This window comes from Haplochromis burtoni, unplaced genomic scaffold (assembly GCF_018398535.1).
Source record: "Haplochromis burtoni strain Fernald_Lab_line unplaced genomic scaffold, NCSU_Asbu1 Contig_1, whole genome shotgun sequence".
Classification (NCBI taxonomy): domain Eukaryota; kingdom Metazoa; phylum Chordata; class Actinopteri; order Cichliformes; family Cichlidae; genus Haplochromis; species Haplochromis burtoni.
In genome coordinates this window covers 6693809-6710861 of record NW_024582362.1, presented here as the reverse complement: position 1 = coordinate 6710861, position 17053 = coordinate 6693809, and the positions used below count along the sequence as shown (strand labels likewise).

Here is a 17053-nt window from a genome sequence, read left to right as displayed (position 1 = left end):
CCTTACAAAAAAATTAACTTAGTGTAACACTAATCCCATCTGTCATTACATATGTGGTGTCACCAATGTTGGTTGGGTAAAAAGATTTAAAAGTTCTGAAAACCTCACATAGATGATGTTGCAGAAGCAATATCAGCTCACACTGTCTGCGCTAGTTCTCTACATCTGACCTCTGCTTGATTCTGATGACTGTTTCATTCGACTTTACACTTAAAGGCAGGATTTCTGGGAATTTTGTCTTAAACTCAAATTCTAAGATATTCTCTCTAGTGTAGTATCCTTTTTTCTCTCAGTAACAATAACATCAATTTGCTGACATCATCTGCTTTGGAAAAGAATCAAGTGCATAACAGTCCCAGTGTGTCCCTATTATTATTATACTTTCATCTACGCCCAGCTGAGAGCTCTGCTCTCCCATGGCTCATCCATCTCTGTCGTATCACTCTGCTGCTGTGTGGGTATCAGTCACTGTTAGCACTTTCAGAGATATATAGCTGTGAAATTTCACTTTCTGCTCAGGCAGCAGAGGACTCAAAGACACCAGAGCAATAGATCACAGACTCGAATGCCTCACCTCCAGCTTTGAGTTAGTTTAGATCTGTGGTGAAGCTGCAGCCTTTTTTATTTCCCCTTTTTATTTGATGTCATTTCACAGATTCACCAACTAATTTTCATAGATTTCAAACCAAGTCAGCTCACAATTGTGGAAACTTATTGGGAGAGGCCTAAAAGTGACATTGCAACATTATAATTACAAAAACTTGCTATATTGAGAGAAAGGGAAAAAAACAACAATTTCACACAATTTCCCTGAAACTTATGTAAAAAGAACAAGAAAAATTCCATTACCTGCTGGACAAAAACAAACCCCACTGGTTTTTGGCTCAAAACAGTCAGTGCATGGTGGGAATCTGACTATCTGAGCACAGTGACTGACTAGACCAAAACACACATAAAACACAGAGCAGATATTCTACCAGTAAGAAGGTCAGAGGTTTAATCCCCGGCTCTTCAAGGCAAGATACTGAACCCTGCGCTTCCCCTGATGCGTCCATTGGAGTGCAACTTACGTTAAAAGTGCTTCAGCATAGAAAGAAATGCTTGTGTGCGTGTGTGAATGAGGCTTGGCATAAGAAAACACTTTGAATGCTGAAATAGAGAAGAAATCCAATATATATGTACCAGTTTGTTTATATAAGTATCAGTTCATAGAGACTGGCCAACAAAGACAAAACTGGATCTCTAAAGATGACAGGTTAGGAAAGAGCCACACTCTGTGCAACAAAGCAGCACCTATGAAGACATTAGAACAAATGTAAGCTCAACGAATGGGATAAAATAATATCGCGGTTTATATGGGTTTGTTTTAAAACTTTACAACTACATAAGAAGGCGGGAGGATGAGTGTTGCCGTCACCAAAAAATTCTTTTCGGGTGCTCAGCTGAAGACTGTGGTCAATTAGTGTGATACAAGCTACCAAGCACAATGGAAGACTATTGAGGAGAGCATGTTTTCCTCTCCAATACAAGCTGTCTTGATGGATTCGAACATTCGAGAATGTATTGACAAGGTTTGCAACCCCTGGGTGTCATGTACACTTACTGTATGGAGAAAAGTCGTGAAAGAATTTAAATTGGAACGGGATTTGGCTTTATTTAAATGGTATGCATACGACTCTGACTTTGTCCCGAATAAATTGGACTCACATTTTAAAAGTTGGTCTGCTAAAGGGTTATCTACATTCAATAGTTTGATTAAGGATGGGAACTTAATTAGTTTTGACACACTGAAACAGAAATACAATCTAGAAAAACAGAATTTTTATCGATACTTGCAAATAAGACATTATATAAAGACAACAATCGGTGTGATGTCAAACACTAATGTGGAACTGGTAACTCTGTTTAGACAGGCGTATAGTGGGGATGTCGATACAAGACTCATTTCCTTTTTGTATAATTTTCTTATAAATAAGCTTCCCCACTCAACTGACTATGTGAAGATGTTATGGGAAAAGGAGGGAGGGGTGTGTGTTTCAAGGGAGGAATGGTCTCAGATGTGGGAACGGCAATGGAGGAGTACTTCCTCCAGCAGCTGGTGGGAATTTGGATGGAAGTCTATGATAAGGTTCTTTATTACTCCGTGTCAAAAGGCTCATTATGATGCAAATCCTCCTGTGTGCCGGAGAAACTGTGGACACCAACGAGCACATCACACCCATATTATGTGGGATTGTTCTTTGCTACGGACCTACTGGAAAGACATTCATGGTACACTACAAGGCATTTTTGACTGTACATTCCCTTTGGACATGAAGACAATCTTTTTTGGATGTATCACAGCAAAATCTCCAGTGTTAAATTAACACCAAAGAATTGGTCTAAAAATGATACATGTCTGTTAAGAGCTTTACTTGTTGCAAGTAAGAAAGGTATAACTAAGAAATGGTCCTTGCAAGATATACTGACTTTGTCAATATGGTGGGAAATTACGCTAGAGATTTATAGGATGGAGGAGGTAACAGCTTATGTCAATGACAGGGTGTGTTGGTTCCGTTCGTGTTGGGATAAGTGGGTCTTATATGCCAATACCCATAAGCCGAATCTTCTTTTCAAAGCTTGAAATTACCAACCTAGCTAACTGGTCACTCCCGACTGTTCAGTGTTCCTTTTTTTTCTTTTTTTCTTTTTTCTTTTTGTTTTGTTTTTCTCTTGTAAACTGTGTTGATTAATGCCTGTAATCACTTTCGTGAAGTAATAGTTTAGAAATAAAGAATTTAAAAAAAAAGAAAAAAAAGAACAAATGTAAGCTTCCATCCATCCATGTCTTGGAGGCAGCAGCCTAAGCAAGCAAGCCCAGACCTTCTGCCCTCCAGGTACCTCTACCAGCTTATGCAGCCAGCCAAGAGATGTCATCTCTCCAGTGTGTCCTGGATCTGCACCACAGCCTCCTTCAAACTTCAAGACTAAAGTGCAACATCTCCTTGGGAAACAAACGTGTGATTGCTATAAAATTAGCAACATTTGTTTATGCATGACAAGAGACAACCAGTGCAACGCATGACAACACTGATACAACTGTGCTGTCATTGCTATTTTGCAGTTCTACATGCAGTCAGCCTGTTACACACGCACAAATGCACACAAAGTGGATGGTCCTAGCTATCAATTTAGCAGATTTTTATCCCTATATAGTATTTTAAATTGAACTGAATACAGAATAAAGCACATGACGTAAAACGGGGGGCAGATAGTAGGAACAGACTCTTTTACTTCTCTTTTCCCCTGCTTCTCCTACAGTATTCCCAAATATCTAGTCTACTCTCATTTATAAAAAAGGGTGTGAACAAAATATTGGAACTACCTCTTATTGTAATGCAGCTGCAGTGTAATGCAAAGAGAGAAACTAACTATAAAGGGAAGTCCAGACACAGCTGAAATAACCACAGCTGAACAGTTATAACTGTCACAAAGGAGGCTTTATCACAGGCCTGTGGTGTCGGACCACAATCCTTTTAGCTAAGCAGAGCAAACCAACAGGCAATTGAGTGTTAATACTTCAAGTTGGATTCTGTTCCAGTCTTACATTTTGATCCATCCCTCAGCTGTAGTAGTGCTATTCAGTGCAATGTTCAGCAGAATAAAGCTCCCGTGAAAGCAACAATTTTCCTTTAGTAAAAAAGAAATTGGCTAGTATTGCTTGGCACTAAACTGGTCTTTCAGGGGATTAAACTCAATAACTAGAGCCCATTAAAGTGCAGGGATTCAAAGATGGCATGATATTACAAGTTCTTATGCGAAACAGTTTGCCTTATATTATTATTATTGTTGTTGTTGTCATTATTCAGCTTTATTTCCTGTGTTTGTTTTCTATCATGATATATAAATGATGGTTAGACAACTGTATTATAAAATCAAATAACCTGCTACAACATGCAAATCCCCACAGTGTCACTCTTCTCATTCAAAATGGAAGGGTACATTAACAAGGGTGATAATTTAGGATACGAACTCTTTATCTCTTTCAAAGGGACATTTTATCATCAAGGCCTGGGACAGAAACACAGCTGTTGGGAAATTTATGTTTCAGATAAGGACACTTTACATTTGCAGACATACACTCTGTATATGTCCTACAGCATCCCACGGTGCAGGATTCTGCCTGATAACTGAGAACAGCCTCGTTGCAAATCAGACTTTGTTCATTATTGCACGGAATGGAAAGTTGACAAAGTGATTGAACTTATTAAATCACCATGAAAATATATATGTTGAACCACCACCAGTAAGGTGGCAAGTGTAATTTAAGCGACTTTTATTAAAAATAGCACAGTATTAAGTATGAATCAGGTCAATGGCTCATCACTGCTTGTAGTCATATTTATATCACATCGTGTTTATTGCACATCACATGCTTCACATGCACAGCTTTGGCTCAACCTTGGCTCAGAAGACAAACCATATTTTCTCTAACAGATCAGCTGATAAGGACTTCTGATAATGTGTGGATTTCATGAAAGTGTGAGTGTCTTACTGAGTCTTCGATCCACTGAATACATTTGGGTCCATACGTTTTTGGCATGACACAATGTTTGTCGTTTTGTCTGCTTACACCTCCTCAACCAATTTCTAAATCAAAAAATCAAGATGTGATTGAAGTGCTGACTTTCAGCTCAAATTCATGAAGCCGTTTTTTATGCAGTCATCATTTTCAGAGGCTCATAAGCAATTGAACAGTTCACTGACAAGTAGTTTTGTGGTATGGGGAGATGCTGATGCAAGTGAGGGTGGCCATCATTAGGCTGCAAAACTTAAATAAACATATCAGAGAGAGATAGCAAACTCTTTAGTGGCCTGAAAGACAGAAAACAATTAAAGTGGACGAACTCTGAATTACTTTGTTGGTTTCTTTCACATCTAGTCGAGAACACTGTTGAGGAGGTAAGACTATCACTGTCAAAGTCTTCAGTCAAAAGATGCTTTCATGAGTGGAAATACTTGTGGTTTGCAGAGCCGGCTTTTTAATTACTGAAGGCAGTGTGATCCACAAGCAGGCAGTTGCTGACAGAGCATCTCAAGCAAGGAAACACAGCATTTGGTTGTATCTGTGGGTTCTAGACTTCAAGTAGTCAAACAGTCACTTTTGAGCCTCTGATAATGAGGAGTTGTGTATACAAATAGCTGTAATTCTAAAATAAAACCAAAATGTCCTCACGGCATGTGTTTGAAATATGTCTTAACCTATAAGCAGAGTAATATTACTTTAAAAAAAAAAAACATTACCATGGAATATTCTTCATGTAAAAAGGCATTTTCCGATAAGACGCGTGTACAGTGGGATGCAACCTTGTTAATAGTTAATAGTCATTATTTTCCTGTATAAATTGTTGGTTGTTAAATTAAAAAGTGTCAGTTAAATATATCATATTTACACACACACAGTGATATTTGAGAAGTGAAATAAAGTTTATTGGATTTACAGAAAGTGTGCAATAATTGTTTAAACAAAATCAGACAGGTGCATAAATTTGGGCACTGTTACCATTTTATTGATTCCAAAACCTTTAGAACTAATTATTGGAACTCAAATTGACCCCTGACCTACACACACAGGTGAATCCAATAATGAGAAAGAGCATTTAAGGGGGTCGATTGTAAGTTTCCCTCCTCTTTTAATTTTCTCTGAAGAGTAGCAACATGGGGGTCTCAAAAAACTCTCAAATGACCTGAAGACAGCGATTGTTCACCAGCATGGTTTAGGGGAAGGATACAGAAAGCTGTCTCAGAGATTTAAGCTGTCTGTTTTCACATTTAGGAACATGTTGAAAAAAATGGAAGACCACAGGCTCAGTTCAAGTTAAGGCTCGAAGTGGCAGACCAAGAAAAATCTCAGATAGACAGAAGCGACGAATGGTGAGAACAGTCAGAGTCAACCCACAGACCAGCACCAAAGACCTACAACATCAACTTGCAGCAGATGGAGTCACTGTGCATTATTCAACCATTCGGCGCACTCTACACAAGGAGATGCTGTATGCAAGAGTGATGCAGAGGAAGCCCTTTCTCCGCCCACAGCACAAACAGAGCCGCTTGAGGTATGCTAAAGCACATTTGGACAAGCCAGCTTCATTCTGGAATAAGGTGCTGTGGACTGACGAAACTACGATTGAGTTATTTGGGCATAACAAGGGGTGTTATGCATGGAGGAAAAAGAACACAGCATTCCAAGAAAAACACCTGCTACCTACAGTAAAATATGGTGGTGGTTCCATCATGCTGTGGGGCTGTGTGGCCAGTGCAGGGACTGGGAATCGTGTCAAAGTTGAGGGACACATGGATTCCACTCAGTATCAGCAGATTCTGGAGACCAATGTCCAGGAATCAGTGACAAAGCTGAAGCTGCGCCGGGGCTGGATATTTCAACAAGACAACGACCCGAAACACTGCTCAAAATCCACTAAGGCATTCATGCAGAGTACAATGTTCTGGAATGGCCATCTCCTACAACCTACAGGAAGTGTTTAGAGGCTGCAATTTTTGCAAAAGGCGGATCTACTAAATATTGATTTCATTTCTTTTTTGTGGTGCCCAAATTTATGCACCTGCCTGATTTTGTTTAAACATTATTGCACACTTTCTGTAAATCCAATAAACTTCATTTCACTTCTCAAATATCACTGTGTGTGTGTCTCCTATATGATATATTTAACTGACATTTTTTATTGTAACAACCAACGATTTATACAGGAAAATAATGACTATTAACAAGGTTGCCCAAACCTTTGCATCCCACTGTATGTGAAAACTCTTCTTTCCAGGAAAGAAAGATGAGTTTTCTTGAATTTTTCTGCAAGAAAATAAAATGACCTTGCTGTTGCTTGTATGTTTAGACAGGCTCCTGTAAGCTTTTCCTCTTTCAGTCATTCATTTTTCCCCTGAAAACCTCAAGCAGCCAAAACACCCACGATGCTCCCCTCTTTGGCACATAGCAGGAGTCCCTCACAATGATCTACTATGAGCCCTGTATGTGCACAAGCACTGAACTGTTAGGTGCATGCATGTGTGTAATGAACTGAAAATGTGACTTAAATTAAGTGTTTATGACAGGCTTTTAAAGGATTGCTTCTGTCTGAGAATAGGTTGGAAAAAATGTTTTCTCTTTATAGCACTGACCCTAACGTGGTGATTATTAATAGATTGATTAGAACCTCTTGATATTCTTGCCTAATAAGTTAATGAAGCCAGGGCAGAAAACACTACCAGCACTCAGAAGCTGAGGGCGACACTTAAATCCATGGTGAGAAAAAGCTTTTGTAGAATGTTAAGTAGGGGGAAAAAAATTCAATAGTCTACAAGTGGTAATTAGCTAATTTTAATCAATCACTAGAGGCCCTTAATTAAGTGCTGTGTATTCATGTGTTTAAAAAAAACCCTCCCAAATACAGGCTGTACCAATCAATGTTACGTATTGGTAGCATGATGTCAGACCAAAGACAAAATCAGGCTTGTAAATAGATTAATTAAAAAAAAATCTTTAAAAATCGTCTTTCAGTTTTAAGGATTCAAGTATACATCCTCCACTAGGCAACAACACATGAAGCATTACACTGTGTTATTATTTATTTAATAAACAGTATGGCAAAAACAGTGTGTGTAAAAACTACAAACAAGTGCAACCTTACATAATATCGGAATTAAGACAGTAAGTAGCAGCAAGGTGCTGTTAATCCAATGCACTTGATCAACTGATCATCAGCAGCTGTTAGTACTAGTCTGTAGCATTTAAGTGTGTGTTAAGGAGGAAAGACATCAGCAAAGACCTTAGATTACCAATTCTTGATGGCCATCTGGGATTGGTTGTGGGGTGATCTCCAAATAATCTGGTCCATCATTCTGCAGTAAGAAAATGATTCACAAGTGGAAAACAAGATAGATATAATCTTTCCAAGAGCAGGAAACTCACCCCAGAGGACTCATTTCACCTGATAGGAGGCAACCTTTCTGCAAACAGTCCCAGTCTGACCCTGAAAGACTGCAACCACTCTGAGATTATGCTGTCTAATAAATAAATGCAGACAGATTGCCAGCATGTTTCCATCAGTCTGAATGCGTCTTTGTCAGTGAACACAACTCGAGGTTATATCCCAAAGACCAGGAAGGTTGTAATAGTTAAATGTAAATTTCTATCTCTTCCTGTCTACATAGACAGGACGAGATACGTGAACTGCATACAATTAACAGACCTCAACCTGACTGAAACACTGTGGTGGGACCTTAATAGAGCTGTGCATAAATAAATGCAAGAAAACCACAATTAATGGAAGGAGTACAACAGCAAAATCCCTTCACAGTGATGTGAGAGACTGATAAAGTCACACAAAAAACTATCACTTCAAGCAGCTACAGAATCATACAGTTTACTTAGTTTTTCACACACATTGATTTTCATTAATCAAATAATGAAACTGTGTAATATTTCACGTGATGTTGATCATCCTTCGTCTCATTAAATCATTTTAGAACCTGGTAAGGACCAGATAATTTTTAAGAAGTCCTGATATATAAAATCTTCAAAGTGAAAGAGGGGATACTTTCTTTTTGGACGTCTTGCAGAGCAACTAATGACTGTTGTGCATAATCATGTAGGTAATGCTACTGTACAAGGGACTTATCAAGCTGTATAAAATGCTGGTCCTTCAACGGCAGCATGATAATGGCTGCAATAAATCCCAGAATCTGATGAAGCACCCCCACCCCTCACCCCGAGGTCCTCTCTCAAAATGCAAAAAGTAATTACAGTATTTTTTTGAACGAGTTTAAGTCTCAATAATTAAATTCACACCTGCTGATATGTGTCACAGTGGGGATTTTAAGATCACTGTTCCATTAGGAAGATAATGAGGCTCAAAGAGAAAATGCTTTGCGGGTCTTTGCTTGATTGACAGGTGCCTGTCAATCCCATCTTAAAGATGGCGGTGAGCGTATACCCCAGACGTATGAGAGAAGTGAGGGTGATATCACAGACAGTTCAACCATATTTCTGTTTTTAGCATTTACAATGTAGACAGTATTTCTAGATCATTTCCTTATTTTTGACATATCAGCACATGATGCACAATCCTTTTAGGATTCGAATCCACCTCCACTGTTAAACCTCCAGCTTCGGTGTGCAACGTTTGTTATGGAGCTGAAGCCACATCGTCCCAGTAGATAAAGTCCAGTGGCTTTATCATCCCATGTTGCAGGTCCCTGTAATATACACGCATTAAATATGTTACATGTCAATTAAATTCATTTCGTTCATATATATACAGCAAAACAATTCATACAAACATCTCCAGTCATCACAGATTACTTATCTAGATTTTCTTTTTGAAGTAAACTGAAACTAACCGACTGATAAAACCGACCCATAAATCTTTCAAACCAACAATGCTCTCATGCTCCCAAAGTGGAGTCTAGCTCAACCCAGTTCAACAATACAGCTCACAGAACGATAAATTCTGCAACTTCAGAAAACAGTTAGAAATATGTTTTCCCTTATCCTTACCCCGAAATCTCTTACACAACAGAGTCACTGTAGAATGAAGCCTTTGTGTCTGCTCTCTCTTCTACTGCCTTTTTTTTCCTTCGCACTGCCCTGCAACATTTGTCACGTCCCTGGAGATGTGATGTTGTGAGCAAAAGTTGGAGAAACAGTAAAGGCTGCGCAACAAGGTCCACCCTAAAGCTGAGATTCCTAAACCACTGACATCTTTGCAATTACATCATGTTTTTCCATGTTCTAACATCCTAAAACAAAGGGGGCACATCTGTAACTGTAAGCCTGACTATTATAGTGCAAGATGCCCCTAAAAAGAAATTTATTGGAGAGAAATTTGAGGATATCCAAGGAATGCTTTGTGAGGAGCATATAATGTGTCGCAATCAAACAGTAGGTATTTACATATACAGTGATTTACAATCTATTCTTCTTTTGCTGCTTCATAAATTTACTTCTGCACCTTACTGTGTGCCTCAGCACCTCTATGGCTCTCCCTCAACATGTTTTAAATAAATAAACTAATGATGATAAGGAGGAGGATAGTAATGCTTCTCTGTGTTGAGGCCACAGCATTCTTGGTGGATTGTACTTTTACTTTACTAGAACTGTCAACCAAGACATGTGTGACTGACAAGACAGACATTTTTCTAAAGAACAAGAACATGTTGTGTCTCAAAACACGTGCAGTTTGCCAGCTTTGCCAGGTTTAGTTTGATTTAAGTCAACAGGAGGCTGCTCTTTGTAATTTGCTGTCATGAGGCTTGGATTTTGTAAATCTCAAAGAATTATGTGCACAGGGTGAAAGACATGTTTTTACTACTTTGCTGTTTTACTGTAGCAACATTACCAGAGTATCTAAATCCAATTAACAACGACATAATAATTCACTAGATCAAAAAGCTTTCAAATAGAAGCTCCTAACACTCATGCAAGCAATAGTGCTTGCAGACTGAATAAATACACAACTGAGCTTTCAACATAGTGTTTTATTGTAAGCAGTAACAGCATTAAGGGTAATTCCTAGATCACTGGAAAGTACCAGCTCACAAACATGTACTTTTTTGAGAAAAGAAAAAAACTATAGCCCCGCAGGGTTTTTCCGGTTTCAAAATGGGCCGTTTTTATAATCCTTATAAAAAATGATCAGTCAAGGCTAGTCTGTATTTTGAAAAATCAATGGGTTTTTTATTATTTCTGTGCAACTGATACACAGTAATGCCCACTATGTAATGGTGAATGAATCCCTAATAAGTAGTTACGGTAAAAAAGGAACTGTTATATTTCCTCTGGCTATGCATAAAACGTGTGGGGTTGCCGCAAATTCCTGTATATGAGAAAACCCTGCACAGAATCAAAAACTTCCTGATTTCCTTATCAAAAGAGGTTCATCGGTTCCTGGAAAAAAAAAAGATCCACAGGAAACCAAGTTCAAATCAGTGTTTATGTTTTCTACTTGTCAATTTATATACCTCTTTTAATACAATATAAGTACAGCTAAAAATCTCGTCCTGTTTAACCTTGTAATTCCAGCTGGGCGATCCACATCCTCACGCATGGCTTCTGAATGTTGTGTTATTTAATGAAGACAAATTATGCGCTGTCTGCATCGTGCGCTAAATCTTTGATACCAGAGTTATCTCTGCTTCAGACTTCAGCCAGACATAAAAGCTATCAATACAAATAGGAATCTTTCCAAATATAAAAGCATTATGAGCAGATTACAGTTAATACTGAGTTATTTTCAGCGCGTTCATTTACTCAGTTCTAACGTGGGCGTTGCACAAAAAGATCACTGCTGGAAGCCCTGACAAAATTCTTTCTCTGCTGTGTCATATGGGCAGAGAGCCTGCAGTTATCGAGTTAGCGGGGGCTCTATCTGTCTTCCAGTCTTCTTTGACTTGACCACAGTTGCAATCCTGGAAGGGGTAAGCTACAGTATCTGTGTGTCCGTGTATCCTCCACCCCTGAGACCAAATGCCAAAAGTGTCTGAAAACGGAATTTTCTCTGATCCCGTTTGTTGTGCTGTCTGTTGAAATACCTCCAGCGTAGCAGTTTTGTGTGTGTTTGTATGAGAGGCAAATATGTTAATAACAGTCATACTGTATCTCTGGACCTCTGGACCTTTCACACTGTCACTGTCACTGGTGTTGAAATGTGCCTGTGTTTGTTTACAGTACTGCACAGAGGAGTGAATATAACACAAGTCTCTAACGCAAGCTGAAACTCACACTCTTGTGGCGTAGGCGCTTATCTATTTGACTTCCCTTTTTTTTTTTGGTCTGCTGGGTGAAATGCAGACGCGAGCAGAGAGGCCAAATGTGGTGAGGCAGCGTGCATGATAAATGAACTTCACTAGCCGAGTCATACGGGAATGGGAAATAAAAAGCATCCACACACGCCCTACCTGACAGTTTGAGCACGGCAGCTTTGTGCTTCTATTGCTGCTCATTAAATCCAACCCGACTCATAATAGCGGCTTGATTCAGCCGGACACTGATGAATAATCGGCCACAGTGGCTGATGCCAACAATTAATGGGACCAATTTCTTTTTGGAAAAACAGCTGTGCTTGACGAAGCGTTAGCTGCTCCATTTATTAATTGGGCGCCATCATTTCCTTATTCCTATTTCTAACTTCTTTCTTCCACTGCTTTCTGCCTCTGCTTCCCTCCCTTCCTGCTGGGGTAGAAGTTGGAAACCTGAATCATGCCGTTCTGCTTGTTGCTGTCGGGCAGAGAAACCAGCGAATCAGTGCAACAGCTCCACTCAGCAGCATAGGGATTTTCACAACACTGAACATCACAATCTCACAACATTATCTGAGGCTATAGTGGGAAATGGCTTAGCGCTTAAACTGTCTGTGCTTCTGAGCCAACTGACACTGACTGGCAGAAATGTTGGGCCAACAGAGTTAAAATACTGCTTAGCACATCCAGAGTTATGACTGAATTACAAAAGAGGAAAATATTTTTTTTAAACAAACAAAACCCTTTTTTTTTTTTTAGCTCGGACTGAAGAAATAATTCAAACTGGGAAACTAATTACGCTGTGTGAAAAAAAAAATAGTTATGCATACAAAATAGCTCAATTTTCCACTACTACACCCATTCTGCTTGTGGTGTGACTGACAGCTGAGGAGAAAATGACACCTACACTTGTGGCTGCAGAGTGCCGAGGAAGTTGTCAATGCGTTCCTGTGGCACGTCCCCGTCTAGCTGAGCCAGGTAAGTGTAGAGCCTGACAAAGGTGTCGAACGGGATCTTTGCGGCACCACCCATCTCATCCTCTGTTAGGATCTCGCAGGCAAACTTAAGCGAACTGATAAGAGTCTGAGGATTTGTGTTGCCACAAAAACAAAGAATTAGTTTGCTGTTGCATCGCATTTAAGCAAGACACACTGCAAATATACTTGCATGCACACACTGTAACTCAGACAGCTAAATCTAAGTAGCATAAGAGTGCCCTCGTGTGGTTAAAGTGTTCAAGAGCCTTGAAAACAGGAGTAGAATTCTACCCAAATTACTAACACTGAGCACATAATGCTGTTAATGCTTAGCTGCATTTGCTTTCCTAGACACCAACTTATCTTCTGTAAAGTTCTTCATGCTTAAATAAATTCTCTTTGATCTGTCACTACTGCTCTATCTGAATCTGTGAAGCCAAAAAAAAATATCATTGGCTTAACAGCGAAGCAAAGATTCAAGTAGTTGCTGAAGGATTTATCCAGTCACTCTTTTCTGGAGCCAGGGGACCCCGATGATGGAGACTGCATTGCAAATTCCTGGATCTAACATTAACACCTGGAGACTAGAGTGTGCTGCTGGAGGATCTCCAGCTGTGCTTGGCCTCGCACCAGGTTTTTAAGGCTCAAAGGAAGAAGTATATAAAGTTGTATTTGCATTTATAGCCAGGATTGTGAACACCTCACCCCTCCAAGAGCGCTGCAGCCCAGGGCAAAAAACTCCATCCAGTCAATATCTGAGCCAAAGCTGCCCAGCGACAGCAGGGTCTCCAGCTGAGCCACAGGTAGACACAAGCCCTTCCACTTCGCCTGCAGTTCCTCTTTGCTACAGGTTGTCTTGGGCGACAGCTATGATTTGATGATAAAAAAAAATGGGGGGTTAGGAGACTTTAGGGGGGGAAATCTAGTTATTCACTTTCTAGATAAAATCTGAAATGAGTCCTATTTCCACAAATAAACAACAAGGTTGGATATGGAGAATCTGGTGGCTCTATTTACTTACAATCTCTTTTTTCTCTAGACTTTTATATGTGGACAGCCAGGGCATAAATAACCGCAAATACTGATGCACAGTAATCCAAATAAAAAGTAGATTTGAGCAGGATATAAACACTAATAATAATCTCTCAAATAATGGCACAGATCTGCATTTGTTTTGCATCCAGATTTTCTGGATTTCTTTCAGACTTTCTACTATCAATGCAGTTTAAAATGTTACAAAATGAATAACTCGAGACAACAAAAGAGCAGCACTCTCACAAGATTAATGCTGCCGCTTAAGTGCTAGCTTTTAAGGAAATATTAATTATTCATTTCTTTTAATGAATCCGCCACACCGAGATGCCAGTAAACAGCCCAGGTGAGATAAAATGGATTTAAGACAATATGAAACTTTAATGACCCACACGGGAAACATCACTGCTATATGGAGACACACACATAAAAACACGCATAAAAGAATAGAAGAGTAATCAAAGTTGGACATTAAACTCAATGGAAGTTATAATTATACCCATAAAAGCAAAACAGTAAATGACGAAACGCAAATATGTGATAAAGTAAATGCATTTATTTCTTTCAAAAGCAACAGTGAGAATTAAAATTTTATTTGTGCGACAACTTCTACAGATTACGAGCCTGCTGTTGAGAAACTACCTGTTTGTGGAGGATCTTCAGAAGACCTGGAGTCAACCCAGTGTCCGTCTTCTGGGTGGCAACATTTAATTCCAGCCTGTCCTTAACAGGCAGACACTCTCCTTTAGACAGAGCACTGAAGTATCTGGAAGAGGACACAGTCATAATAATTAGCAAAGAATTCTTAAACACTGTGTTTAGCATCACCATTCTCAGAAATTCATCTGCCCCCAAGCTTCCTAAGTATACCATTCAAATATACCATTTGCTTTTCTTTGTAAGAGGTCTTCCAGGCATGCTGTTGCATATTTCACTTCATTATTAGAAAAGAAAAATTATAACTTTCCATGCATTTACTGACTTTCAGGATCTCTGAAAGGGAACAGAGTATTACTTTAATAACATAAACATCTCATCACCCAGGAGGCGCTCGATTTGTTTTTTTGCTTCACTGTATGACTCACTTTATTGTCTATTGCTATAAACAAAGCCAAGCTACATTGGTCAATAAAAAAGAAGAGGATGCTGAGAGTCCTTAGAGGTAGGAAATAAAAGGTAAAAGAAAATAAATTGAATATTTCCATATCATCGAGTGCTTTTAGCATGGTTTTTCTTTATTCGAGACAGTAAGATAGTTTAACTGCTGCACTAACATGAAAGCCCTTGGGATCTAATTACAGCTAGTCAATGCAACGATAAGACACGCACAGGTGAAAGGGGCCTGCCTTTCCCTACAGTGATGTAGCCTGGAGACATGGTTTATGCTCCTGTTTGTGAGAATTAAACTGGAATAAAACACAATCACACATATCTCTACTCTTAACCTGAACCTTCATTGACAGACATTAAGACTTACGCCGTAGACCACTGCAACAAATCCTTGGGCTGTGTTCGGATGGCTGCCTTAGTAAAGTCTTTAAGGATGTCTGGCAGCTCAGGAGGGATGTTGATTTGCTGGGCACAGTAGAATGTGTCTGGAAGAGGCATGGCTGTAATATAAACAATGCAATAATGTCCAATTAGTTGAAAAGAAATAGAATCCAATAGAAAATTAAAAACTACACTAAAAATCACCCGCACTGACAATAAAAACATAATTAATATAAAGACTGCATTCTGGTGCTTCAAATTTTTCTGTGCTAGCCATGGGAGTTTGACAGGAATATAGACATATGATTATGAATACAGTGTGTTTCAAAGAAGTAAGTTTAAAATTTGCATATACACTCTCATCTGGTATCGTTTTTTTTACCGATTCAACTTAATAAATTAATACTAATTTCTAGTCCACCAAACATTTTCTCCCAATTGTCCCTCTCCTTTGTTCAACTACATAATTATAGTATGTTCACCGACATTAATCCACTGTATGGTACTTGCTTTACAAACTGTAGCCTGTTACCTGGACTGATGAACAGAAAGTCACCGGAAGACGCCCCTGAAATATGAGTTGCTAGCCTAAGTAATGGTTATTTATGCCTAGCAGTTCATGGGAGTGTTGTAGCGTCGTCGCATAGCAACGGCGTCTTCTTCTTCTTCTCCCTGTGGTATTAGAAACCCCACGGGAAGAGCACTACCGCCCCCTCTGCTGAAAACACTGTTCCTGGTCCTTGCTCAGTCATCCAGCTAAGGAAATCCCAGAAAGTTGATTCTGTTCATGTGGAGGCAGCGTTATCTGTCTGACGAAAATAACATGACACCCATGGAGAACACCGACATAAATCTCAATACTCAGTCAGAAATATTCCTCCAGTGAAAAAAACAGGTGCACAAAACACCACTTTCAAAACTTTTTACTTAAATAAGAGCTAGAATCAGTAGCACCAGTGGCCCGTTCTATGCTGTATAATGGTTTGGGGCACTATAAGACAGTACTGTAGTAATATTTCTAATACAGTGACTTTGATGGGGCAGCCTATCATATTTCAGGATGCAGGCCCCTTTGCTCCCCTTCTAGACACCCCCCTGCTGTAAGGAACAAATGAATCATTCATCCTAATTTAGAACTATTAATGGAATATTTACACAGATATACAAAAGGGCATTTTCAGCAGAGATCAGTGTTCAAACAGCATACTGTGCTCCCTCACCTAAGTTTATTGTAGTAAGACTAACTGATCATTGGGAAAATACCTTTTCCCTCATGTTAGTTACGCTAAAACCTGTCGGTCAAATTGAATAAATGATACATTTAATCAGATATGTGTTTAGAGGAATCTTTATGGGTTTTATTACAGTCTCAAAACTTTAAACATAAACTTTCTTTTGAAACTGGTCACTGGCTTTAATATTTTTATTAAGATAAAATTTAACTTTAGATAGAAAAGTGGAAGACCAAAGTAACACTGCAAAAGGACAAACACATTAGTTTTGAGTTTAGAGAGACTGATGTACCCTCAGAAGGCCTCTTAGGTCCGGACTACATTATAAGGAATCTGTAACCTAGACTGTGCTTGTTTTTTAAAGGGACAGTAGAAGTTAGTGTGAAAGCGTTAATTTTAGGGCAACTTCCCAAACTTTGGCATTATATGGCTTACAGCCTTGAACGCTTCATAGTACGATTATGTTGTCACAAACAGTCTGGGTTAACTTTGCTTCGTGTGATGACTTGAAAATATATCAGATGCAGGAAG

General features: G+C 39.1%; 1 protein-coding gene across 2 annotated transcripts; it reads right to left on the bottom strand.

The window, feature by feature from the left end:
* Nucleotides 1–6800: 6800 nt before the first annotated feature.
* On the bottom strand, nucleotides 6801–16977 carry ropn1l (rhophilin associated tail protein 1-like). Of its 2 annotated transcripts, none has more exons than XM_005912019.3 (6): nucleotides 15823–16977; nucleotides 15277–15409; nucleotides 14442–14565; nucleotides 13473–13634; nucleotides 12698–12873; nucleotides 6801–12268 (listed from the first exon to the last, which is right to left on the bottom strand). In XM_005912019.3, the coding sequence occupies exons 2-6, from the start codon at nucleotides 15405–15407 to the stop codon at nucleotides 12175–12177; spliced, it is 687 nt and encodes a 228-aa protein (XP_005912081.1). In that variant the 5' UTR covers nucleotides 15408–15409; nucleotides 15823–16977; the 3' UTR covers nucleotides 6801–12174. The 2 variants fall into 2 exon arrangements, with proteins under 2 accessions (XP_005912081.1, XP_042070285.1); XM_042214351.1 differs by having other exon boundaries at nucleotides 7429–9249.
* Nucleotides 16978–17053: the final 76 nt, after the last annotated feature.